The sequence below is a fragment of the Panthera uncia genome, chromosome C2 (assembly GCF_023721935.1).
Source record: "Panthera uncia isolate 11264 chromosome C2, Puncia_PCG_1.0, whole genome shotgun sequence".
Classification (NCBI taxonomy): domain Eukaryota; kingdom Metazoa; phylum Chordata; class Mammalia; order Carnivora; family Felidae; genus Panthera; species Panthera uncia.
The window spans coordinates 17,938,285-17,950,743 of NC_064810.1; the positions used below are offsets into that span (position 1 = coordinate 17,938,285).

General features: G+C 42.2%; 1 protein-coding gene across 6 annotated transcripts in view; it reads left to right on the forward strand.

Moving 5' to 3' along the window:
- Positions 1 to 12,459, forward strand: part of APP (amyloid beta precursor protein) — a 272,606-nt gene that overhangs the window by 49,677 nt on the left and 210,470 nt on the right. For all 6 annotated transcript variants that reach the window (XM_049629302.1, XM_049629304.1, XM_049629305.1 and 3 more), the window contains exon 2: positions 11,860 to 12,027. In XM_049629302.1, coding sequence (XP_049485259.1) covers positions 11,860 to 12,027 — 168 coding nt within the window. The remainder of the gene's footprint in view (positions 1 to 11,859; positions 12,028 to 12,459) is intronic.

Below are 12,459 nucleotides of genomic sequence, written 5' to 3' on the forward strand. Positions count from 1 at the left end.
ATCAAATGAAAAATCGAGTATCTTCCATTCAAACAGCTGGGGTTCACCCTTAACCGGTTCAGGGTACTCAACAGTATAGTTAGTCATTTTCTTGAGAACTGTGTTAAGTATGTGGTACCAGAAGGGAGCAAAGGTGTTCGAAGGTACAGGGTAGTAAGGCCCATAGGCTAACAACAGGAAAGACAGCAGAAAAGCAAATCTGGGGAGAGACCAGTGTTCACAAGCTGTGTGAAGCTGAAATCCAGATTTAGAGGGGGAGGTGCCCAGCTACGAGGGGTTCACAAAGAATTTTGTTTGAGCACAAGATCCTACTGCTTTAGCCTTCTGAAAACTTCTAACCTCTTCCACCTTCCCACCCCATGGAGCAGCCTCCTCTGAAACTCTGACAGATGGTTTTCCGTCCACCTGAGTGTCTCCTTGATGAGGTGCTCGCCGTCTGCTTGATGTCCCTTCTCAGCCACTCTCCATCCCTGTTGTCATAGTGATAGACTTGTCCTTGTGATGTTCCTTCAGATGTTGGCTTCCAGGTTTATTTTTTCTTATTTTCTCTAAAGTTGCCTGATTGGGGGGCGCCTGGATGGCTAGGTCGGTTGAGCAGCCAGCTTCGTCTCAGGTCATGATCTCACAGGTCATGAGTTCAAGCCCCATGTCGGACTCTGTGCTGACAGCTCAGAGCTTAGAGCCTGCTTCAGATTCTGTCTCTGTCTCTCTCTCTGACCCTTCCCTGCTCACGTGTTCTCTCTCCCTCTCCCCTCTCTCTCAAATATAAATACACGTTAAAAAAAATAAATTAAAAAAAAAAGTTGTCCGATTGGGGCACCTGGGTGGCTCAGTGGGTTAAGCATCTGACCCTTGGTTTCGGCTCAGGTCATGATCTCGTGGTTTGTGAGTTCAAGCTCCTGTAAGGTTCTGCACTGACAGCTCAGAGACTGTTTGGGATTCTCTCTCCCTTGCTCTCTGCTCCTCTCCTGCGTGCGCTCTCTCTCTCTCTCTCTCTCTCTGTCTCTCAGAAAAATATTTTTAAAATTATAAAAGAAAATAAAGTTCCCGAATAAAATTTTGTTTCCCGTGTCAACCTTAAAACTAAACCAGCAAAATGGGTTCATTTGGGAATAGCAGAGGCATTGCATCTTGGGACACACGAGCTGTGGCAAACCAAAGGAGATCAAAGGACGGGAACTGTTACTTCATATAGAGAAAAGGGGGCAGTTGGGAGGGGCTGCTTTGAGTAAAAGTCCTTCGAAGGAAAGCAAGAGTTCACAGTGGTGGTTTCTCAGTGGCTGAGCTGGGGAATTTTCTTATTGGCTGCGCTTGTTGCTAGGCAAGGAGAAATTCCTCCTCTTGCTGGGGTAGCAAAGTAAGCTTTTTCCTGTTGGGCATGTGAGGTTCCTCTCTTCCTGTCCATCTGCAATTGAAGACTATCCATAGTGTGTTAGTTAGACCTCTCCTTTCTGGCCTTCCGACTCAGTTTTAAATGAGGTGGCCTTTATTCAATTGCACACCCTCTGGAGGAATCTTTTTTAAAAATTTTTTTAATGTTTGTCTAAAAATGTGAATACGTCCTTGTAGATGGGAATTGGCACAGCAAGATTTGCCATGATCATCTGGAGCCTTGTATTTGTAAAACATAAAAAAGAGTGAGTTAGCTTGTTCCCCCGAACCACCCCCCCTTTCATTTTCATGTCTTAAAACCTTTGGAAGTTTTTCTTACAGAACTGCTCCCCAGCTGTGCCTTTCCTGTCCTGCACTTACTTCAAAGAATTATTTCAAGCAAAAATACAGGGTATTGTATATACTTAAAAAATTCAGTTTGAAAAAGTTTCTACCTTCTGAAATAATTTTGAGCCCTGATTCTATTACTTAGTATTTTAGTATTCCTATCAAATACATGCCTGTATTAGTTTCTGTTGCAACAATAATGGTGCAAAGCCACAACCCACCCCCAAATTCAGTGGCTTAAAATAATAACCGTTTTAATATAGCTCGGGCCTATGGGTCCACTGATCTTGGCTGAGTTTGGACAGATTTGGTAGAAAATAGTAAAACTTAGGAAATTGAACATGTATAGAATTGTTCTTGTGTCAAAAATGGAGAGGAGTACTCTCTCTCTCTCTCTCAAAAAGAAATGAACATTAAAAAAATTAAAAAACAAAACAAAACCGGGGCACCCAGGTGGCTCAGTCAGTTAAGCATCCAACATTTCGAGGTTCATGAGTTCAAGCCCCGAGTCAAGATCTGTGCTGACAGGTCAGAGCCTGGAGCCTGCTTCTGATTCTGTGTCTCCTCTCTCTCTGCCCCTCCCCCACTCTCTCTGTGTCTCAAAAATAAGTAAAACATTAAAAAAAAATTTTTTTTTAATCCAATGGAGAGGAGTAATAGAATTTAAATGTTCTGTGTTGCATTATGTACTGAACGCTCATGTGCCCTAGCTGTCAGAACTAGTAGAAATTATACTGGAAAACTGTCCATTTGTTATCATCAAATTTCTTCACAATGAATGTCATTCAAACCAGCATCTGTGAGAAGCCCAGTTTCAAGGTCTTCCAGCTGGTTAGCAATAGGACTTAAATGCATTAAGTCTAGAATGAGAATTTAACGAAGCACTGTCATGTGAAATTTCCTTTAATTGATCTCCATCAGTAAACCACGTGTGTGTGCATGTGTGTTTACTGCTATCACTGGCTAGCTGCATAGTATGTTTATATACAGCGATATGCATATATCCCTGAAAATATAGATGAAGTAAGGTAAGGATGGATGTGCATACGTTAACAGTTGGAATGTTGGGGATTCTGGGCCCCTGCTTTGTAGATTCAGTTGGCTGCTTCCGACTTAAGGAAACAACAAATTTAGGAGGAAGTTTTCATTTGCATTTCAAGGGAGATTCCAAACATTACGCTAGGTTCTAGTAATTTAAATTCAGAAATGCAGATTAAACACTTACACTGTGGATTTGCTACCCCCTTTTTACTTCCTCGAAGAATAATATTTTAAAAAGCCGGTAACAAAGAACCACAAAATATTACTGCCTTCGTGGGAAAAAGTTGTTTGAAAATAATATTCAAGATTTAAAAATAAAAAAGGCTTTGAGAACTAGTAGAAAGGATGCCAGCTGGCTTAGTATGAAGAAAAGCAAGCATAGGCTGTAGAGTAACAGACTTGACTAGACTCCTAGGCAGGTTTTGAGCTTTTCTGATTATTTAAGCAGATGTGAAAGGGACTATCTCGGTTTTTCTCAGTCAAATGAGATCATGAAAGGAAAGGCCTAAGTAGATGCTTTGATTTTCGCCCCTTCCCCTTTTCCTATCTCCCGGCTCACAAGGTCAAGGCTGATAAGACAGCAATGCTGAGTGAAAATAGTATAAAGATGTGATAACTGTGTGTTTTTTGTCGGGCGACTATATAAAACATACCAGTGAAACTTACAAGGAAAGACTGAATTAAAGGGATAAACGATTTCTACATCAAAATGACCTTAAAAAGAATTTTTGAGGGGCGCCTGGGTGGCTCAGTCAGTTAAGCGTCCGACTTCAGCTCAGGTCATGATGTCACAGTCCGTGGGTTTAAGCCCCGCGTTGGGCTCTGTGCTGACGGCTCAGGGCCTGGAGCCTGCTTCCGATTCTGTGTCTCCCTCTCTCCCTGCCCCTCCCCTGCTCATGCTCTGTCTCTCTGTGTCTCAAAAATAAATAAAAACATTTAAAAAAAATTAAAAAAAATTTTTTTGATTGTTACCAATGTAAGTACACTAGACAAATATAGGGCATAGTATGTATGATATATATGATATATATAAGCATGTGGTCTAAATATACTACATATCAAATATAAAACATTTACTGTTTAGGACTAAATGGGCATTAATTAGATAGTTATTTTTTTAGGCATATAGTTTGATTGCCATCTATGAAGCGCTATTTTTTTTAATTCCAGTATTACAGCTGTTCTAGACAATGGACATCACTCTTTCTTGGGCCTGCCTAAAATTCATGCTTTAAATGTTGATAATTTAATTTGGTGGGTACTGAATAACAAAGGTTTCTGTTGAGAGAGCTCCTGATACTGGCCACAAGCAGCAAGAATTATTTACTGGACTTGCTATGAAATGGAAGGGGCTTGGGGCCTGGTTTAGAATATCCGTCTTTTGGGCAGAGAGAAAAGCTTGATATTGTCAAATGACAAAACTAAAACATTTTAGGTTATGAGTTTGATGTCCTTCAAAAGAAAAGAGCCCATGAATTGGGGGAGCACTGTGTTCCCAGGGATTTGGGGAAAGAAAGAGTTTTAAAGAGCTTTAGAAGAGGCAATCCGGAAACAGGCATAATTGGCCGAAGTGGGAAATTTCCTTATAAAGCTAGCAGGTCCTCTTTTCGAAGGTCAAGTAAACTAGCTAAAGCTTAGTTGGCACCTTGTGAATGGTGTACGTTAAAATTCCCGGACAGGTGTTTTCCCTTAAGTGCCGGCTGATTTAGGTTTAGATTTGTGCTGTGGGCCCCAGCCACTGGGGTGGTCTCCATTGTGTGGGTCCCTATATAAGAATTAACTTTACCATATCAACAGAGACGATGTACTCATCAAAGAGGGATAACTTGTCATTTGAAGCCAGGTCAACAGTGTTCCAAAAAGAATGTCAGATTTTGGGGTGCTTGGGTGGCTCCGTCTTTTAAGCGTCTGACTCTTGATCTCAGCTCAGGTCTTATATCAGGGTTGTGAGTTTAAGCCCTGTGTTGGGCTCTGAGCTGGGCATGAAGCCTACTTAAAAAAAAAAAAAAAAAAAAAAAAAGTCAAATTTCAAGGAGTGAAATCTGCAGATTAGTTCTCAGAAAGAATCTTTTCTGTCTTGCGGCAAATCATTGTTGGCCTGAAACTGGAGATCTGAAATAATTGTGCAGCAGACGGTGGGTGTAATGAATTTGTCTACTCTCCACACAGGTAAATCAAAACTGTGTACAGTTTCTCTAATCACATTTCGTTTTTCCATATGCGTTGACTGGCCTTTCCATTCTTTCCCCCGGCAAATACATGCACCCACACACAGGGGGCAAAAGCTAGGAAAATTTCAATTTTCTGTTTTAATTTGAGAGTCATCCTGGTCATGTAAACAAAACCTTGATGGAGTAGGCCCAACCCCCACCCTTTGGTCTTCGTGACACTGTGGCCTCAGATGAATCCTTATCAGAGCCTTTTCCTTCTCTTTAGAATTGGAATGGGTGATTTTACAGATTCTTCAGTTCTAGGAATCTTAATTTCAATGTCCCGTTGCCCTGTTTTAGACACAAAGTGGGCAATTGCGGATGTTATGGTTCTGCTTATGATTTGGGGGGGGCGCATTTCAAGGGAATAGTCTTTTCCTTTGGAGAATGCGTATTTGTTTATGTTAAGTGTAAACGTACTGCGTTTCCCCTTGAAAGGGGTTCACTCTCACATCCCCTCGATTGTGATTCTTAGGGAACAGTTATAATTACATTGAACATGGAAAAATCTGAATGTTTTAAAAGTAAACCTAAAGTAATTTTGTGGGGTATAATTGAGTTATGCCCAGGTTAAGGGAAGACTGTGTTTACGTGAGGAAACCTTGCATGTGATTGAAATGGTATCGCTGCGTGCTTTTAAAAAGATACTGTACAAGAATCCGGGGCCCCGGGGGAAATCGTGAACTGATTAAATAGGACGGTATGAGGCTGGCCATTCAGACCAGTGAGAAGTCCGTTTAAATGCACAAACCAGATGGTTTTCATTTGCCACAACCCCTAAAATTACATAAATCCACGGATGCAACTAAGCTATGGATCCCTGCCCTCTTCTTGCCAAGCAGGACTTTTCAGCCAGCAAAACAGAGCGTTCCTTGTTCCCTTTCCCTTTTAGTCAGGACTGCGTGGGAGCATGTCTGCCAAGCCAGCTCTATAAGGAATTTTGATCTCATTGATGATAATAGAGAAACTTTTTTGGGAAAGGGAACACCCAGTGTGAAAGACTGCAGGGGACCTTGTTGGAGAAGCTGGCTTTGCCCTTGCAAAGTGCATCAGTTCTTGGTGTAGGTTTCCAGGTTCACCTCCAGGGATGGGCTAAACTAGGTAAATATGTTTCTTTCTGTTTAATTTCCCCGTAAGCGCTTTTAAACCCCTTTTCTAGCTAACTTGCTTTGAAAGTCCATTTTCACTTCAGTATCAGTATCCTATATATTAAGGCCCTACAGTATTTTTCTGGTAGCCAAGGATTGTTTTTAAAAGATTTACAGCATTTTTAGGTCATTAGGTCTCTGTAGTTCAGACATTCTGTAACAGGCTGTTGCTTTTGAGGCAGCGTGTGGACGCACCTTTGTTTTAGCCAGTTATTTTGTTCATTGTCACTGAACACTGTTTTCCCATGGGAAAGCGTCTCTGGTCTTATGATGTCAGTGGAAAGTCATTCCATTTACAAGAATTATCTTCATTTTCAGTCTCTCAGAAATGTGTGCACCACGAATGGCCAGTTATGCCAGGGTTCCAGTCTTGTAGGTGTTACCTTGGATTTCCACGAAGTAACCTTAAGTTACCTTAGTGTTCAAATGAAAACAAAATTAAAATATAATCATTATTTAAGTGGCTGTATTTCCCATCTACTAGAATTTTTTATTTCTTTTCTGTTTAAAGGAGTAAAGTTTTTTTTTAAATTAATTAATTATTTACTTTGAGAGAGAGTGTGTGCACATGCAGGGGAGGGGCAGAGAGAGAGGGGGAAGGAGAGAGAACCGCAAGCAGGCTCTGCACATCAGTGCAGAGCCCGACATGGGGCTTGCACCCACAAACCTGGAGATCATGACTTGAGCCAAAACCAAGCGTTGGACACTTCACCGACTAAACCACCCAGGCACCCCAAAAGGAGGAATATTTATTTTTAGGATGACTTTGACAGAATATGCATTTTCACTGGCAGCAAATGACTTCCTCTGGGACCAGATGATTTCAGTTTTAAGACTGCCCATGTTAACAGGTCCTGAATTGGACCTTGTGAATAATTTAATAAGCCACTTTTTAAGGCTTCATTCAGAAAAAGGGATTTGAGTAAAACTGTCAGGCCCTTAGATGATGGCTCAGTATTCTCTCCTGTGTGACCATCTTGGCTGGCAATGGTTTCCCTCTGGCTGGATGCCAGAGAGGGGACTGCTTTTGGCAGCCGGGCTTTGTTTCTTAAATCCGTTATTTAATGCAGGTGAGGATCCTTATGGGTCATTCTTCTTTTAATTAGCAGAGCCAGGAAAATGTTACTTAAAACGTGGAATTCTTTGCAGGTGGGCTTCGGTAAGAAGAGAAAAGCTTCTTGTTCTGTTTGCATTTCCCAGCTAATTGCTGTGATCTCATACACAGCTGGTAGGTATTGCTTTGGGAGAGAATTTTTGCCCGAGAAACGTGTTTCTGTGAATTGAGTATTAATTTGTGAAGGGCCTCTTGTAATGTCAAATGTAACAGATGTATACATACCGCCAATTTTGTAATTTCTAGTATAATAATTTGCCCTAATTATTGAGGAATCAAAGTTTGGACTATTAAACAATGTCCACCGTCAGCAAATGGAGCATGTTAATGGTCATGACTCACCATAGTTATTTTTTAAAGTTAACATTAGATCTCATCTGGGGGCATGTGGGTGGCTCAGTCAGTTACGCATCCGACTTTGGCTCAGGTCATGATCTCGTGGTTTGTGGGTTCAAGCCCCGCATTGGGCTCTCTGCTGTCAGTATAGAACCTTCTTCAGATCCTCTGTCTCCCTCTCTCTGCTCCTCCCCTGCTTGCTCTTTCTCTCTCTCAAAATAAACAAATGCATATTAAAAAAGAAAAAAGATTAGATCTCATCTAATGGAAAATCCAAAAGGAACTGAAACATGTATCTTCTGGCCTTAACTGCCGTTGTTCAATGAAAGAGATCATAAGGCAATTAAAAATGTTTTCCAGTAATATGATAGAGCCATAATCCATTCATTTGAGATGTGAGAAAGATTACCACCATTTGGTAGTGGGCTTGTGCAAACACACACTCTGATGACATCAAAATAACTATAAAGTCAGAAAGAGGGAAGGATGACGAAGTGCCGAATGGAAGAAATAAAAAAGAAGAAGTCAAGGTAGGAACAAAGGAAACACATCTACTCAATGTGTTTGTCCCGTAGGATGACGTTGTCTCAGCCTGCCAGGGACTTTCCCAGTTTCAGCACTTAAAAGTCTTGCATCCTGGAAACCCCACAGTCCCAGGCCAACTGGGGTGGGTGGACACCCTGTTGTCAAGGCAAGGACTTGGCCTGATTTACCGCTTTGTTCCCAGAACTAGTTCAGTGCCTAGCACGTGTTGGGTCCTCATAAAGAAATGTTAATTGCTGTCCTTTACAACTGTTGTGGTTTCATTGGAGTCGCCTCTCTGTAGTGAGGGGTTCGAAGAGATCATGAAGACTTTTGTAAGGAAGGTAGAAGAGAAGCGACCCCCCCCCACCCCGCATCTTTAGGAATGTCTTCTGCTATGGAATTGAAGGCTTGTGAGTTAGTAATGGGTTAATCAAAGGGGTAAGGAGACCTCTGTTCATTCCAACAGAGTCCGAGGGAAAAGACTCACAAGGAAGAATTCGTCAATGGCAAAGAAGTTGAAAAGCAACAGGTACTGAAGAAAAAGCCTATTTGGTTTCTGCAGAGGTCCTATGCAAGCTTTGAGAAGGCAATCTGAGTTGATGGGTGGAATGTAAAGCAGACAGCAGGGGGTCTACGGGGCAGGCGAGAAGGTGGTGTCAGTGGGTGTTGAAATCACCAGCTCATATAATTTGTTGGAAGAAATGGGAGGAAGATAGTTCTTCTAGAAAAGGGACAGGGAAATGAAGGCCCATTGGCCGAATCTGGCGGACTGCCTGCATTGTAAATACAGTTTTGTTGTAAAACAGCCACACCCATTTGCGTGTTGTCCGAGGGTTGAGTAGTCACAGCAGAGACTGGCTCACAAAACGTAAGATATTTACTATCTGGCCCCCAGCAGAAGAAATTTATTCACCCTCTGCTCTGGAGGATAAGAGAATGGAGGAAGTTTTGTGGGGGTTTTTTTGTGGGGGTTTTGTTGTTTTCTTTTGTCTGTTGTTTGCTTTTTTCAGTAGAGGAGATCAAAGGCTATTTGTGGATGCCTCATGGGGCTGGAAAAGAAAGAGCTTGTTAGGTATCTGCTGCTGTGTAGCCGGTTACCCCAAATTTAATGATTTTAAAAAAAAACAAACAAAACAAACATTCAGTCTCTCAGTTTCTGTGGGTCAGGAATTTGGGAGTGTCTTCTGGGTGGTTCTGGCTCCAGGTTTCAGTCATGCCAGCCAGGACTGCAGTCGTGAAGGCTTGATGTGGCTGTAGGCTGTTGACACGGAGGCCTCGGTTCCGCATCTCATTACGTGGGCCCCTCCGTAGAGCTGCCTGAATGTCAGTACGACATGGCAGCTGACCTTCTCCCAACGCGAGGGATCCCAGAGAGCAAGAAAGACGCCGGGGTGCCTTTTTTGACCTTTCCTTGGAAGTCATATATGATTTTTTGCCGTATTCTATTTGTTGCACAGACAGACTTCTACGCATTAGGGGATAGCACTGACAAGAGCTTGAACACCAGGAGGCAGGGATCCTTGGGGGCCTTGTTGGAGGCCGGCTGCCACAGGGAGAGAAAGTGGCACTGAAGTGTTCTTGAGGACAAGGTACAGAATGAAGGGCACTTTTACTGGCGAGGATGTAGAAGCCTGTAGTGAACAGATTGTGGAGAGTCTGAGGTACAGAGAAATTTTGAGCCAGCAAGGGGGAAATCCAATAAAATAATTACCAGCTGTGCTGGGGGAATCAATAGTCTCTCTGTTCAGTTAGAGATAAGTTACCAAGATTCTGCTAAGACTGGAGATCTTGGGGACAAGGAATGGGTTTGAGCAGAGTAAAGTATCATGGGGAATCCAGTGGTGATTTCATTACTAGATTGTACATGCCCTGATGGCGAGACTTATATTTTACGTATGAATAAGTAAATTTTATATATTAAAAATATCTTTATAACCTTCATAGTCTCTAATACAGGGCCTTACCTATAGGTGCCTGATTATTGTCTGCCTTTCTTGCAGTGTCGTTATCTTCCTCCTTCCTTCAATAAAATTGGCAAAATTTGTATTCTGATTTTTAGAATCAAGGTTTTGAACTTCCTCCTATGCCCTCAGGAAAGCTGTGAAACTTAAGTTTGTGGAGCATTCTCCTTAGACTGCTTTTTGCATCTGTTGGAGAATGAGCCTCCCAGGTTCCGGCTTGGAAATTGTGGGAGGTGTGCAAGGGGCCCAGCTCTTCTTGTTGATGACCCGATGCCGTGGCCTCAGCTGCTGTTTTGTTCCATCTGGCAATGTCGAGGCCAAATTCTGTTTTGGTATGCCTTACAGGGTAGAATTAGACATGGAGAAAATGTTACCTGAAATACGATTCTAGAGATTCTGCCAGGAGCTCTTGCACTCAGGTCTGTGATGGGTCTCAGCTGGGTTCAGTGCAAGATTGTTTTTTTCTTTTTTAAACAACAGATCTTCTGCTGTGGTTGGACAAAATATATATGAAGATGACTAGAACGGACAGATGTTTGATCTATTTTTACATTTCTGTGGGAAGAAATGTCAAGAAGCTATTTCTTAACTGAAATCTCTCAGTGCAATTTTAGTATTTTGTTTTTTATTCCCTCCTGTGAACAATTTTTAGAAATGATACGCTTTATTATAGAATCCTCCAGTCCTTGGCTGCATGAATGGCTTCTGGTGGCAGTTAACTCTTCTCGACACGGGTCTCACACGCTTCCTCAGCAGCTGGCTTTAACAAAGGAGGAATTACTTTGCTTAATGTGTCTTTTGATTCCCTGGTTTCAAATAACGCTTTTACTCCTGTGGATTTATTTATTTTTTTATCCCTCGCTGTTATCTGTCTTCTTGGCGTTTCAGAACGTCCATTTTCCCTTTTTAAAATATTTATATGAAAAAAAAATTTTTTAATGTTTATGTGAAGGTAATACCCGTGCACAGAAGGCTTTGGAAATACAGAAGGGCAACCTTTTCCTTTATTTTGGGCAAATGGTATATTGCCTCCAGTGGTAATGGCCAAGACCTACTAAGAGCTTACTACACAGCAGATACTCTGACAGTCTCGGAGAGTCTGCATCCTTCCATAGCAAAGTTGGGGAGATGAGACTCCAGCACCCTTAATCTATTCTTAAGACCTGAGAGAGTGATAACCAGAGAATATTCGGGGGAAAACCATTGGAATGGCCGACATATTCAGTCACATTTGTGCATGGCAAATCCTACAGTAGTTTTTATGTTCAAACGATCATAATGTCCACTTGCTAGCTAATAAGCACACTAACACCATGGCGTCTGCTCCAGGAGGCACTGTGCAACCTTATTCTTAGACCTGGTCATCAGGCAGGGACTTGGCATCGTTCTTTGTGTGAGTCCGTTGGAGATGATTAGGAGAATACGGTTTCCTTCAGGGTGATTATATTTATTTCAGAAAAACACCTTATTTTATTTTCAGAACCTTTTCAGGAGGCACGGCAAAATCTGCTGTGGGGAATCGCATACACTTTTCAGTGAATACATTCTTCTCCATCTTGTTAATTCCTGTGTTTCAGTGTGAAAAAAGCACTATATTGTAGGTGGCTGGAGATAAAGGTAACACACATTCTACTTAACTCAAAGGAACGTTGAAGGCAAGGCTAATCCCTGCTTGGAGGAACCTCCGAAAGCGAGAATAAACTATTTTTGGTACCTCTCTGTGCCAGGTTCCTCTTTACCACCCTTCCCCAACCCCATCCGCGGAGCTGTGGATTTGGATAACTAACCTAAACTTCTTTTTCTAGGTGCCCACTGACGGCAATGCTGGCTTGCTTGCGGAACCCCAGGTTGCCATGTTCTGTGGCAAGCTGAACATGCACATGAACGTGCAGAATGGGAAGTGGGAGTCCGATCCATCGGGGACCAAAACGTGCATCGGCACCAAGGAAGACATCTTGCAGTATTGCCAAGAAGTAAGTCCCTTCTGAGAGCCAGCCATTCTTGTGGGATCACACGCGTTCGGTGTTGTTTTTTTTTTACTTTAACTTCTTAAATATTTGTTTTGTCTCTTGCAGTAATGATCTTGGTTCCTAATGATCCACTATACTATTTTTTTTAAGTTAATTTATTTTGAGAGAAAGAGACTGAGAGAGTGAGTGGGGGAGGAGCAGAGAGAGAGGGGGAGACAGAGGATCCCAAGCAGGCTCCGTGTTGTCAGCACAAAGCCCAATGCGGGGCTCCAACACATGAACCCTGGGATCATGTCCTGAGTTAAAAACAAGAGTTGGGCGCTTAACCAACCGAGCCACCCAGGCGCCCCTCACTATGCTACTAATATATTTACTTGCTTTGCCATATATAATATGTATAAATTAAAAAAAAAAAAAATTAGGATGTCAGGGGCG